The sequence below is a fragment of the Psittacula echo genome, assembly GCF_963264785.1.
Source record: "Psittacula echo genome assembly, chromosome: 4".
In the NCBI taxonomy this organism is placed as follows: Eukaryota; Metazoa; Chordata; class Aves; order Psittaciformes; family Psittacidae; genus Psittacula; species Psittacula echo.
Genome location: NC_137738.1, coordinates 52604024 through 52618060, shown reverse-complemented (window position 1 = coordinate 52618060; position 14037 = coordinate 52604024). Strand labels below are relative to the sequence as shown.

Genomic DNA, 14037 nt, shown 5'->3' with positions numbered 1-14037 from the left:
TCATGAGCATCTTTGGGTCTTTTGCTGAAAGTGAAAGTGCTTTCTAAGGAATGGAAAAATTACGACATCCATACTTGGCTAGCATTGGTAATATGCACACCTGGACAAAATGAGAAAGCTCTTGTGCGTTTCCTTGTTCCCTTTAATGCATGCTGAGAGGCCTGTGGTTTTGGGTCAAATTTCTCCAAGGTTTGCAGTTTCTGCCACGCTTCCTCCCAGGTTACCATCCTCCACCGGGATTTCCCCCTCCCTCTGCCTCCACACATGGCCTGGAAGGAGAGATGAAAGATCTTTATCTTGCACGCTCCAGGGCTCCCAGAGATTGTGAAAGCTTTCTACCAGCCTCTCTGTAACTCTCTCTCCAGCTCTGGCATGTCTCTTTGTCAGAGAGTGTCACAGCTCAGTGGGCAGCCACCTGGGTGTAGAAGGGTTTTGTCCTGCCATGGGACTAAGCATTGCCTCTGCTGTGGGCTTCGGCTCACCATGGGTGCCAAAACACAACAGAACACAGAGCACATAACCTCCAATACGTGCTGATGAAATGCACTAGGTTTGATGAGCAGGAGCAGGCAGGGGCATGAGTTAATGCAGCATAGTTTTTGTAAACACATTACTGAGGTAAAATTGTTTCCTTTTTTTTAATTCACTTGGTGCTAGAGAAAGCGACAGGAGGTGAAAGGGTAGAGGGGAGGAGCTTATTCAGGTTGATAATTACTTGTTGATATTATGAAGAATTTTAGTATTACTTTGTTTTCCTACAAGTAGTTTTCTGTAAATCCTGTCCCTTTGAACAGATAAATAAAATCTGAATGTTCCTGTTGATATCAAATCCATGTGAGCAGGTTAGCACCTAGTCCTGTGGAAGGAAGGGAAAAGGAGCAGAGCTTTGTATCACCATGTCGCCAAATCAGAAAGCAAATGAAGAGGTCTATAAGAAAAAAGGTTTTGGTTGAACTTAGGTGTATTCTGAAGAATATCTTGCTAGTTTATCCTTACAGGTTTTTTAGGAGACCCCTGTATGTACCTGTGGAGGGGAAAAGAAGAGTTTGAACAGGAAACAGACAAAGTGGTTCAGGGTTTTGCTCAAGGCTGCAGGGGCCAGTTTTGCCAGTTAAGGTTTTGGTTAGTTTCTGCGGCTGAAGCTGCTCTGCTTACTGCCCATGCAGGGGATGCTGGCTGTGGCCCTTGCTGTTGTAAGGTTGTAGCGCCCCTGGGGACATGGGTTTGTGGGAGGACCACTTTCAGGAGCGCACTTAGAGTGTTACAGGTGAAGCTGGAATCTCAGCCTCTGCCTGAGGTTGTGAAAACTGAATGAGCTGTGAGAATTTAAATTGATGCTGCATTTAAATATGTTGTAAGGCATTCAGAAGACATGCTTTTGGAGCAGAAAGGTCAGACCTTTGATGTACTGGTGGTGGCTGAATTGAAATTATTTATGCTGTGATTCCCTCAAAAGCTTCTTGCTTTTCACTGCCTTTCTCCTGAAGGATGAGATACTAACATATTCTCTGAAGGCCCTGAGGCTTCTTTTTGTGTCTTTTTTTTAATGTTGACAATGTGATAATGCAAATCTCATTAATAGTGTGACTAGAAGAGGTGATGTCTGCCCAAGCCTGCAGTGTTTGGGTCCAAGTAACTTCTCGGTGTCACACAGCAGGAACCACTACGTCACTGGGGGTGTTGGTCGATGAGAACATGAACATGAGCCGGCAGTGTGCGCTCGCAGCCCGGAAAGCCAGCCGTATCCTGGGCTGCATCAAGAGGAGCGTGACCAGCAGGTCAAAGGAGGTGATCCTGCCTCTCTACTCTGTTCTCGTGAGACCTCACTTGGAGTATTGTGTGCAGTTCTGGTGTCCTCAACATAAAAAGGACATGGAACTGTTGGAACAAGTCCAGAGGAGGGCCACGAAGGATGATCAGGGGACTGGAGCACCTCTCATATGAAGAGAGGCTGAGAAAGTTGGGGCTGTTCAGCCTGGAGAAGAGAAGGCTGCGTGGAGACCTCATAGCAGCCTTCCAGTATCTGAAAGGGGCCCACAAGGATGCTGGGGATGGACTGTTCATCAGGGACTGTAGTGACAGGACAAGGGGGAATGGGTTGAAACTTAAACAGGGGAAGTTTAGATCGGACAGAAGGAAGAAACTCTTTACTGTGAGGGTGGTGAGGCACTGGAATGGGTTGCCCAGGGAGGTTGTGAGTGCTCCATCCTTGGTGGTGTTCAAGGCCAGGTTGGATGAGGCCTTAGGTGACATGGCTTAGTGTGGGGTGTCCCTGCCCATGGCAGGGGGGTTGGAACTGGATGATCTTAAGGTCCTTTCCAACCCTAACTATTCTGTGATTCTGTGATTGTCATGACTTTATCCAGATGTGTGGTACCAGTGTGAGAGGAGAACAAAGCTGATCCTCAAAGGACATCCTGATGGGCCCTTTCACTGTTGATCCACGTGAGCTTGTGGCACAGAAATCTGGTATTTTTTCATTTAGCGGAAGTCTCTGGTTGTACTTTTATTAATAATAAATGGCCATAATTTTAAATACAACTGAAAATGGGCAAGTCACAAATATGTATAGAAATTATTTGGGATTTTTGTCTCTGTCTGCCTGTCAGACATTGGTGCTGGGAGATGTTAGATTTCTTGGGCTACTTTGAATCCCTGAGGTGAGGAAAAGCGCGATTTCTTTTTTTTTTTTTTTTTTTTCCTTTTTTCTCCTCTACTCATCTTAAAGGTGCTGTTGACATTTGCCACCTTCTTTGAATTGCCTCAGTCACCTTCCTCATTCTCCACTGACTATGAAGAAAGACTGGCCATTCTGTTTGTCCTGATGGTCACTCAGATACTTCCTGATATAGCAGAAAATATGAATTAAAACTAAAGAAAAAAAAACCCCACAAAACCCCAAAACTACCACTCCCCCCCATCTCTTTCACCCCCAGTTATTAATGAAGTGCCAGCATGCAGGAGATCCTCATGATTTTGAGCTCTTTCTTGGATCCTTTAGGCCAGAAATATGTGGGCTAGTGAAGCCCTTTACTCCTGAGCAGGGGAGCGATGGTTTTTGACTAGGACGAGTTTTCAGGATGTGGCTGGCAGAGAAGGCAACTCTGGTGGGGCAACTTAATGAGAAAGAGGTTCAGAAAGTAATTTATTGCAAGTCTGATGTATTGAGAAATGAATTAAAGGGGAAATAAAAGGGAAAAATACCCATGGAATATGGTTTGTGAAGTAATACACAACAGGCAAGAGCTTGTGTCAAGATGTCCAGTGGTGCAGGTGCCACACAAGAAAGCCAGTCTGTTTTCCTGTTTGGTGATGCAGCTTAAGGAGTCCCTAATCTAATTATTGTTGGTTCTAGTTGTTCATTCTTGCTTGTCTTGCAGCACTATTTGACAGTAAGGAGGAAGGATGGGCGGACTGAAAAAGAGATCTGTTTCATAGGATTTCTTTTTTTTTTTTCTGTTTTTTTTTTTTTTTTTTTAAAGTTAGTACTCAAACTGCAAAACCAGTCACAGAACCACAGCCTTAAGGGCAGGTGCAGAATGCGTAGGAAAAGTTTGCACTGACTTTGGTTTGCACTTGTTGAGTCATGCCTACTTGGATTTCATTTGGTTAGCACCTACCGCTATGGAGTTCTGAACCATGGTAAGCCCTTCAGGTATTTTCCATGGGGGTTGGTTGGTTGTTTTTAGAAAACAAGTTCAAAATTATGTTCTCTGCTTGCCAAACCTACAAGAAAAGTAAGTTTTGCTGATAAGTTGCAGATCAGTGAAGAATGTTGCCAGTAAACTAGAGAGCAATGGGATTTTGCCTTAAATAAAGGGAATTTTAATCCATTTGTTTCTTCCCCTGTAGAATATGAAGGTCCTGTAGACTGGACCGTCCCTTCACTTGCATCTGTGCATTTCCAAAATACCTTTTTATTTATGTATAAATAACATCCTTGGTAGTTTACAGGGAGAATTTGATGCACTGATAGAAATTGAGTTTCTCCACAGAAGTGAAGATTAGACATGGCGCTGTTCACTTTCAGCATTAATGCGTGAGAATTAAGAACAATTCAGCATGTGCATCTCTGAACTAATAGTAAAGTTTCAGTTAAAAAAAAAAAATGCTCATTTGTGTTAAACTAGAATGGCCCCTTCTTTAAGGAATGTAGCTGTAGTACAGCTGCCCAAGTACAGCCTGCACGGGTTACATTACGTCTAGCTTGGGCCAGGCTAAATGACAGGTATAAGTCAGTGCTTCTCTGGTGTAGTTTGAACTTTGTTTTCTGTGTAACTAAAATTTCCCTTAAAAGAAAGCTCAGGGGTCAGAAATAGTTTTCTGACTTAAAGTACTATGCCATCTGTTTGTGTTTTCCATTGCTGGTACCACCGTGTTTTCGGCCAGTAAGGAGACTGGCGCAAACTCTGGTGTGTGTGTGTCCCCATGCCGTCCCCCCCCCGTTTTTCAAATAAAATGTCAAGCACTGGGAGATGAGGAGCGTGTATGCGTTGCTCTCCTGATAGTTTGAATGTTACCTTTCTGTAGGGTGCAAGTCACGAGAGCCTGCTTCCTCTCTATGAATTGGAAGCAGAGCTAGCCCCTCCTGAGATGCTTTACAGAACTGAAGCATATTTCAGGATAAGAACTGGATGCTGCCTGACATTTAACACCATACTGCAGCTCAGCTGTTTTTAGACGTATCTGAGTCGTTCCTCATGCTGTGAAAATACACCATGCTGTTTTGTGCGCTGAGAGTTCTGAAGTTCTCGATACACAGTGGTATTTTGAAATTCAAAGATTTCTTGAAGCTCAGGGGTTTGACATTGTAATATGCTGATACTAAAGGATAAGGCTCTTCGAAATAATAATTAAAATCGTGGAAAAGAAGAAACCCAGTTATTTTACCCATGTTACATTTTTGGTATGTTCTTTTTTTCTCTCTCATTCAGTAGCACCTCCTGGGTCTGCAGCAGCAGGTAGCCTAAGAGGCTACCTCTAAAGCTGTACTTAAATCAATTGCTGATGCTAGGGCGCAAACAAAGATGGACTGTTCAGTAAGACAAGGCTCCATTGAAGTTGCTGCTAATAAGCAACCCAGCTCTGTTCACTTCAGTCCCATTCAAAACACAGGAAAAGGATCAATCTTTGCCAGACTTGAAAGGCTGGAACTATTACAGAGGATAAAAACGATTTACTCCAAGCGGGTGTAAAACATATTTTCAAAATAAACACTGAAGCCACACTTGACTCTTACCACATATATTAATCATAATCTGTGTGGGCATGAAATATAGAAAGTGTTCAGCTTTGTATTCCTTCATTTTATAAATGCAGGTTTGTTCTAACTAGCATTTAACGTAAGCAGTGCTTCTTAAGCATTAGCTTAGATGCCAGATACAATGTGCCTTCTCACTGTGAAGTGTTACTCCATTGTAGCTTAGTTTACTCTTAGCAAGAGGGCTTGCCTCATAGTATTTCCTTAATGCTTAAAAACGCCCAAACCCCTGAAGTAGTCATAGCTAGGATTAATGTGACTATTTGATTTTGAATTGTTGTACCTACACTTCTTTAAAAAGAAGCAGTAGTGAAATAGCTTTTGATACTTCTGTAGCAAATTGTTTCCTTGGTTTACTATGTTTAAGTGCTGTAGTGCTGGATTGCTTTATAAGCACAGCTCTTTAAGTACTGGGTGAGCTTTCTGACAAGAGTCACTCTAGTGATGTCATATGCTTGAGTTCAGTGTTCATGTGCTGCTACAGGTGAAATGGTGTCCTATAGATATAAAATGTGGATGGTTTCCAGCATATAGTTATGTAGCTTGTGGAGTTCTGTTTGTTTGATTGTTTGTGGGTTGTTTTGTTTTATGCTGTTGGGTTTTTTTGCTTTGTGGTGGAATTTGGGATGGGTTTTTTGTTGGTTTTTTTTTTTTTTTTTTTGAGGGTGATGGGGGTAATACTATAATACCTTTGCATAATACTCCTGTACTTAACACTGGTCCGTGTAAAAGCCAAACTGATTGAGCCTTGCCTTGTTTGCACATGGTAGAGCTCTGCTCACCTTTTAGAGCTGGAAATTAAATTTGGGAAAGTTCCTTCCTAAAGATGGGTGTATTGCTGGGGGAGCCACCTCTCTTCTGTACTGCAGGCAGATCTGCCTCCATCTTCACCTGCCTGCATCCTGAACTGGGACTGCTCAGGGCACTGCAGCAGCGATTGCTTGTTGAGATGTTTGCCACTGTGCTCTGGTCTGGGGTGGGCTGCCACCATCCTCACCCTGCTTTTCTCTCTTTGTTCTGCTTAAGTTTATCTACATTGCTGAGAGGACAAAGCTAATGCAATAGGATTTTTTATTTTTATTTTTTTTAGTCAGATGAACCTTGAGTTTTACACCATTTTATGACTCTTCTAATCCTCTGGCTCCTGATTAGATTAAGTATCATTCAGTTAGAGCCCATATGGCTCCATTGCTGAGGTAGCAATGACAGGGTTGTGTTGTTTTGGTTTGTTCTTCTCCTGCTTTCTTACCTTAAATACAGTATTAGTGGGGTCTCTGACGTGTCTTCTGGTACCATTATGCAGCAGCGAGATCTGCATCCAAACCTGAGGTGTTCCTATCACTTTTAGCGTGTTGTTTGGCAAATTCCCATAATGAAGTATGTTAAAGAGAATAAGCAGTCCACGGAGATCAAACTTGTCAACCTTGAAACAGTAATTCCCAGAAAGAGATGCTGATTGCACCATGGAACCCCTTTTTCTCTGCACAAAGATGCTCTGTGAGGGAGTTGGGCTGGTGGTCAGCTCCGCTTGTACAGTCAGCATTCATACAAGATTACTTGAGGCAGACAAAAAAATGCTCAAGCTGGGTCCTTGCAGACTCTCAAAATCTAGCAGAGTTTGTTAGCTTGGGCTCAGTGCCAAGCAAATGCAACTCTGCAGCTCCCAGACCAAGTAGTATCTGCTGTTTTGGCATGGAGTCTCAGCTGTTAAAGCCTGGCAGGTGTGAAGGGTGCAGACCTGGGTCCACCGTTGTGCTCTGGTAAGAGAAGTCTCAAAAGGCGTTGTGGGTATCTGACCATATAGATCAGCCCCGTTAACCTTAAGTTTGCATCTGTGCCTGGTCTTTTCTAAGGTTGGGGTTGTTTTTTGTTTGGGGAGATTGTTTTTTAGCTCCGAGTTCTGGGGTAATCTGTTAGCTTGGTCAGCCCCAGTCTCAGCTACCACTTCATGTGTATGCAGCATAGCATGTAAGGAGCTTCTTGGAAACAGATTGCAGAGACACTGAAGTTGCTGAGCAGGAACCAGATCAGGGCTAGCACTGAGGCAGAGGTGCTAGTCTGATGATCTTCAATTGACTTTAATTTCTCTGAGCTGTGATTCCCAGCACCTTTTGCAGTGAAACAGTATACAAGTGTTTCCACTGCCTGCTTCCTCACAGCCTGTGTGAGCCATGGTAGTGGAGTACTGACCATTACACCCAGAGCATGGAGTACTAGATGGCTGTTGCTAGTTAAGACTTGTGTATTGGTTTTACTACGGTACATACACTGAGACCATACATTTAATAGCTGCAGTTGTCATAATTATCTTTTCAGTTTGGATTTGAAAATACTGTTTGGAAAAACTGCAGTGTGCTTGGACTAAGTCAAAATAATTTTAAGATGATATGCTTGGTAGTCTGTGGATTGTTACAGTACTTGAAATTAAATTTCCTCACAGAATTCACGAATACTTGCTTAACTTTGCCAAGCAAAAGATCTTTCAGCTTTTCTGGGTTTTTTCGTATGCAGGTGCAGCTGGGACAAGCGGATATAAAATGCCCAATCACAGAATGCAGCGAGCACCTGGATGAAACAACTGTCCTCTATAACCTACCCCATGATGACATCATCAAGTATAAGTATTTCCTGGAACTCAGCCGCATTGACTCCAGCACCAAGCCATGCCCTCAGTGCAAGCACTTTACAACCTTCCGGAGGAGAGGCCACATTCCTACCCCCGCCAAATTGGAGAACAAATACAAAGTGAGCACACTTGCCAAGCCTTGTGTTAGATGGCACCGTGGAAGTAGGGTAGCATTTCGTGGGCATTAAAAGAGCTTTCTTGCATCACTGGGGCTACATGCAAGCTGTGATTAGGAATATGAATCTGTAGTACATCACTGATTAACTAAATAGATTTCTAACAGTTCAAGCAGTGGAACTTCAGCCCTTATTTCTTGGGCAGGTGGTGTCATTTTGTCCTGACACACATGTCATATTAAAGATTGTTCTCTCTCTCACATGCAGACAGTATGGTCACCAACGGAAGAGGCTGGGGAAGGGAAGTTATCACTGTATCTGATAATTTTAGACACACAACTCTAGCAAAGATAAGTTTTCCCTGAATCTCTGGGTGGATAATTCTCGGCATTTATGGTGTTGGTTTGCTCCTTCCCTAGAAATAGAGCTGTTGTCTGTTCTGCTTCTTGGTTTTGTTTTCTTCGGTCCCTTACCAGAGGTTATGCATTACTGTAGTCTCATCACTTACCTATTTCTCAAGTTTTCTGTATTGTTAAAAAGAACCCAAACAGACTAAAAAAACCTCAAACTTTTATAGCATTTCTTTTAGTAGATTTTCTTCTACTGTGATTTCAGTCAAAGATGAAAAGCAAGAGATTACAACTTCTAAGAAGCTTTAAGCTGCTGAAGGTCCATCTCGGTTCCACAAGGAAATGGTTCTGTCTGCAGCATTGTGCTCTCTGATTGTTATATTTTCTATCTGGTTACTAGATTTGTTGTGTTTAATTTCATGATTGAGCTGTCTTTTCCTGGACAAACCAGTTCTCCCCAGTAGGAGTTCAGATAACTGTTCAGATAGCCCTAATTACATAGCTTAAGATTCAGCCCAGTATGGAGATTAAAATGTAGAAGGTTGTGTATCCAGTGGAATTGAAACCTTGGTAAAGCTAACTCTGAGTCATGAGCTACTGATCTGTATCTGCAGTGCAGGAACTGCATGCTGTGCTGTCTGCTGGACTCAACATTTTCACTTTTTTGACATCTTACATAGAAGTGGAGAAATGCCCACAGCCATTCTCCTTCACCCATCCACTTAGCATTCCCTCAGATGTAGACAGGGTGTAGAGTCCAGGGTAGATAAGAGGTGGTAATATTCCTGCAGCAGCCTTTCTTAACGTGCCAGAAGCTGTTACTGTCCCACCAGTGTGGGTCATATGTGGTCTGGTGCAGCCTATCATGGGCATGCCAACTTTAAGAACCTTCCTCAAAGTGCAAAATGGGGTGTTCTGCCCACCAGTGCTCCTTTGTGAGTTAAAATGCTGTAGTTAAAATGTTTCCACTGCTTCCCTGCAAATCATAATCAGAAGGAATGGGAGGCTGTGCGATGCATGAAATAGTGCAAGCTAGAAGCAGTTCCCTGGTCCTGTGGTGATGCATTATGTGTAGCTCTGATCTGCAGAACTCAGATCTCCTGGGAAAAGGCTCTGGCAAAATGTGTCCTTTGAGCTGCGTGTAGGTGTTGCCTGGAAGAATGTCTAGTTGGTGCTGATCATAAATATAATTAGGAAAATGCTGACAAACAGTATTGGATGATCATAGTCCAGTGCTTCAGCCTACTCCCTAATCCTGTTTTGTTTTCTGGCATAGATACAGTTCTAGTGACTTATTTTAAGCTTAGCACAAGGAAAAGTTTTACTGCAGGGATAAGTTTTAAAAACAAGACTATATATGAGATTGTGCATATGTGAATAATTACATACATAGGGACCATTATTATCTTTGTTTTCCTAGGTTCTCATGTGACTGCTTGTATGTGTCTTGTCTGTACCTTGAACTACAGGCTCTTTGGACGTAAAGACTCTTTCTTCTGCATATATCATAGGAAACATTTAACTTGAGAGTATGAGACTCAAATATTCACATACAAGCAATATAAACAGCAGTTGCACCACATGAATTCTGCACCAGCACTGGAAGTGCTGCCTTCAGAAGAACTGAGTCATGTGTGGGGAAAGTTTATGCACAAGCCTACCATTAAGATCACTGTGCATGAGGGCTCAGTGCCAGCACGCTTGCTCTCCTATATACTGCAACAAGAAAATACTGTAAAATCCAGGCATACATTTGGACAGAGACTTTAGAAATGTTTTTAAGGCATTCTAAAATTTGATACACTATATGAATTATAAATAACATCTAAATTTAAAAAGGTAGCAAAGTTTAAATTAATTTTCCTTACCTATAGCTGGTTATGTCAGCTGAACGGATCTAAGCCCAGTAGTTCAGGTAGCTGCTGCTGTTTTTCATTTTAGAGATCTAAGTGTTGGTGTGCTAAGCCTAGAGAGTTAGCTAGTACGTATTTGTTGAGAGAGGAGAAGGGGGAAGAAAAGGAAAACTTGCTATCCAAACCTTCTTTCTCCCATTAGGGCCACTTACGACAGCACAGTACAGCAGTGTGACTGTTTAGTTTCCTATATCAAATATTTGTATCAAAAATGGATCCAGCTTTAAGTAAGGAAATACCCCTGCCCCCTCTCTTATGACCTCAATTGGGAGTGTAAAACTTGATTGTAGATAAAATAATAAACCTTTGGTCAAAGCTGTTATGCCAAAGTTGCAAGGAAATGGGTAAACATTGAAAAATTGGTAGTTCTGTTTCTATGCATGGAACAGGTACGCGTTTCACAAAAGCAAGTATGTTGTCTGCTTTTTTTGAGGGGGTTGGTGTGGTACTTTTGGGTTTTTCCTCTAAGCTGTGGATTTCATCTCTTGTTTCAGTGTTAGGTCTTTGACTTGCTACCTGCCATGAAGAAGCAGTTCTTGATTCTTGAACTCTTATTTCTGCCTTATCAACCTGTGAGGTTCATAATGAAGTTTTCTTGTTCACTTCTGTCAAGAGATACACATGACATAAGAAGGGCTTGAGTGCTTGGCTCCAGAAATCTAAATGCTTTTTTTCAATGCAGTTGTGACATAAACTGTTTGAACTAATCAAGAGTTTCTGAAGCTTGTTGCAGGTACATATTCCTACTAGTTCTAGAGCAAGTATGCTGTGATAGAGGATCTGTGAAGTTTGTATCAGTTCCCGCTTTATAGATCAGATGTTAACCTTGAGGAGCAGATACCTGCCTTGAGCCCAAGTTCTGCCTTGAGCCTGAACTGCTGTGGACGTGGGCATTCACTGTGCTCCCCTCCTTTGCCCTCAGCTGTTCATTCCCGCCAGCTTGCTTTTGCTTATGTTGATGTTTTGGTGTCACACTGGGAGCTGGATCAAAGATCAGCTCCAATGGGATACAAGATTTGTTTGTTTTGTTGTTGCTTATATTCAGCTGGTACAAGAGAAGGGGACGGGTTGGATGAGGAGGTAGCTGTTTTGGCAGGAGCCCGTATTTATTTTGGAGTGAAGTGGCTGTGTAGTTATAGTTAGTGATGGTAATTCATTGTAAACAGGTAGTTGCATGATTAATTTGACCATCCTTTTATATAGCTAACATTCCACTAAGCAGCAGAAAATCTCACATGGAGTTTTTTGCAGTTTCAGGCTCTCAGGATGTTTTTAATGTACAGTCAGTTTTGCTGTCATTGTGTCACATAGAGCAGTGTTTGATGTTGAAGTTACTTACCAGTTTTGAAAGTTATTTTCCTGGAGGTGAGAAGAATGATAGAACTGTCTGCAATAAAGCAGCTAGCTAAGAAAATGGAAATTGTTAGCCCCAGTTGTGAGTTTTTCAGAAAGCTGAGAGCCAAAAGGTTAGTATGAGAAGTTTTATTACCTTTTCTATTTCAAGGGCAACTGACCTTCAGGAGGCATAGAAGTTTGTGTATGTATCCGCCCTCTCAATTCTGATTAAATGAAATAGAGGTTGTAAAATAAAGAGAAAAATGTTTGTGTGAGAAAAAACATATCTGAAAAAGCACTAAATTGATGCTTTGGGTTTTTTTCAGATATAGTTTGTTGGCTCTGCTGGGCAAAAATATATTTTACCATTTGAAATTATATGTATATAGCATTTCTGTGTCCTTTTGATGGTTTCATCCACTAATACTGAAGCATAAAACAAATCTTATTTTAATTTTTTTCTTTCAGAAAAGTAGAGAAAGAATGGAGTAAGAATCTGAAAGAATGCTGTAATTGCCCTGTTGTGTCACACCGCATCCAAGTTTGAATAGGGTTAGGGGTTTGTTTTGCAGTCCCTAGTTCCAAGAAAAATAAGGTTCAGAAGTACTTGAAAGAGCATAGCCTTTTTTGCCTGCTTAATGTATGTTCAGACAGTTTTGAACAACAGTCAAGTGGCCCATTCAAAATGTAAAAGCTATGTACCAGTTCAGTTTTGAGGACGGTGCCATTGGGAGTGACAGGTGGAAGAAGAAATTACAAACTCCAAACCTGGTAGCGAAGTAGACAGTTCCCACTAGTTTACTTGGGCTAGTCAGGGCTATTCATGGTAATAAATATTATTCTGAGTTCATGTGATTACAGCCTCATCCTGTATTTCAGTACTTTCTAACTAATGTATATGGAAATATCTGATGTCAATGCATGTGTATAAAATTAAATATATATCCTGGTAGCTGCTATATTTCTTGACATTATATACGTGCTGTAATAGATAGATTTGCAATGAATTTGTGTCAAATTTTCAACAAAAAACCCCAACCGAACAAACAAGCCCCCACAAAACTTATGTTTTAAATTATGTTGGCATTTTGTTTAAGAAAAAGCTTTAACTTGCAGCTTCCTGGATGTGTTGGTTTGGGTTGGTTTGGTTTGGTTTTGTTGTTTGGTTTTTTTTTTTTACATTTGTGTTCTATCTCAAATATCTGAATAGTGCAACTGGTAAAAGCTTTCAGGTTACAGAACACTTAACTGTGGAGGCAAGCTCCATCTTTGGCTGCGGCATAACAAATACTAGCGATGCCTGCTATAATCTTTTTTCCCAGCAGTAGGTCACTGTGGCATGCGTTATTGAAAAATGTAAATTCAAAGCTCAGGAGAGGAGGGTGAAGATTTGTTAGGTTAGATTACTAGCAACTATCCTGCCCATCTTGTGCGTATTGGTTTCTAAAGTATAGTGGAAATGTAGATCCGTGCTGTGTGTTAGTTTGGACAGTAGCAACCAATAGCTGTTCTCTAGGTTCTGCAGAGAGAGATTTTTCCTCTTTCCTATTCAATTTTACACTAAGAGAATTTATCTTTATTCAATTTTACGTGAAGAGAATACATCAAGCAGAGATGTAGGATAGTGTGTTTCCTTTGGTTAGCATCTGGGTGAGCAGGCCAACAAATAAGAGAAAGGGCACTGGTTATATTTTGTATTACTTTTGGGGTTTTTGGGTTTTTTTGTTTGTTTTTTTTTTTCTTGGCCTTAGACATTACTATGTTTTCATGCAAAAAATAATAATGCTTGTAATCCACGCACTGCAGCTTTAATGTGTTATATTTCCCTACAAATGAGTTTCATTTGTTGTTCTTTCCTGTTTTTCCTGCCTGCCTGCATCTTCAGTAACTTATTTCATTGACAGGAAGTATGCAATAAGTGCAGTTTTCAGTGTGAGGTATCTTACTGTGTTCCTTAGCAAATACATCACCTATAGAAACCTGTATAAAGCATACCTATAGAAAGCAGTAAGTCATACTTGCGCCTTGTACAGTGTACCAGAATTTTATCCATTTTAATATTGCAGTCTTTGAGTCTACTTGATATGAAGGAAATGCATGTATTCTAACACTTAAATTCATAGAATCATAGAATGTATGATATGGGGGGGGATTTATAAGGATAATGACTAGTAGATGGTAACTAAAATGTTAATGTGTTGTCATAAGAAGAAAACCATTCGATGTCTTGATGGTGCTTCCCTGCTCTGCAGTTTAGCTTATGCCTCAAGCAAATGGATCCTGGAGGGGGGAAATGCTGTCTTACAGGTAGTGAGAAAATTATTAATTCTCTTGACCATTACCTTTTATTCTTCTGCTTGCTGATCTGTATATGTGGATTGGCATAAAGAGGTAAGCTGAAGTGATGCATTGAGCAGCACATCATATAGTCCACTAT

General features: G+C 41.2%; 1 protein-coding gene across 1 annotated transcript in view; it reads left to right on the top strand.

The window, feature by feature from the left end:
- RNF217 (ring finger protein 217) overlaps positions 1-14037 on the top strand; it is a 57464-nt gene that overhangs the window by 27661 nt on the left and 15766 nt on the right. Inside the window, exon 2 of the mRNA XM_080616360.1 lies at positions 7772-8005. Within this exon, the coding sequence (XP_080472486.1) occupies positions 7772-8005 (234 nt within the window). The remainder of the gene's footprint in view (positions 1-7771; positions 8006-14037) is intronic.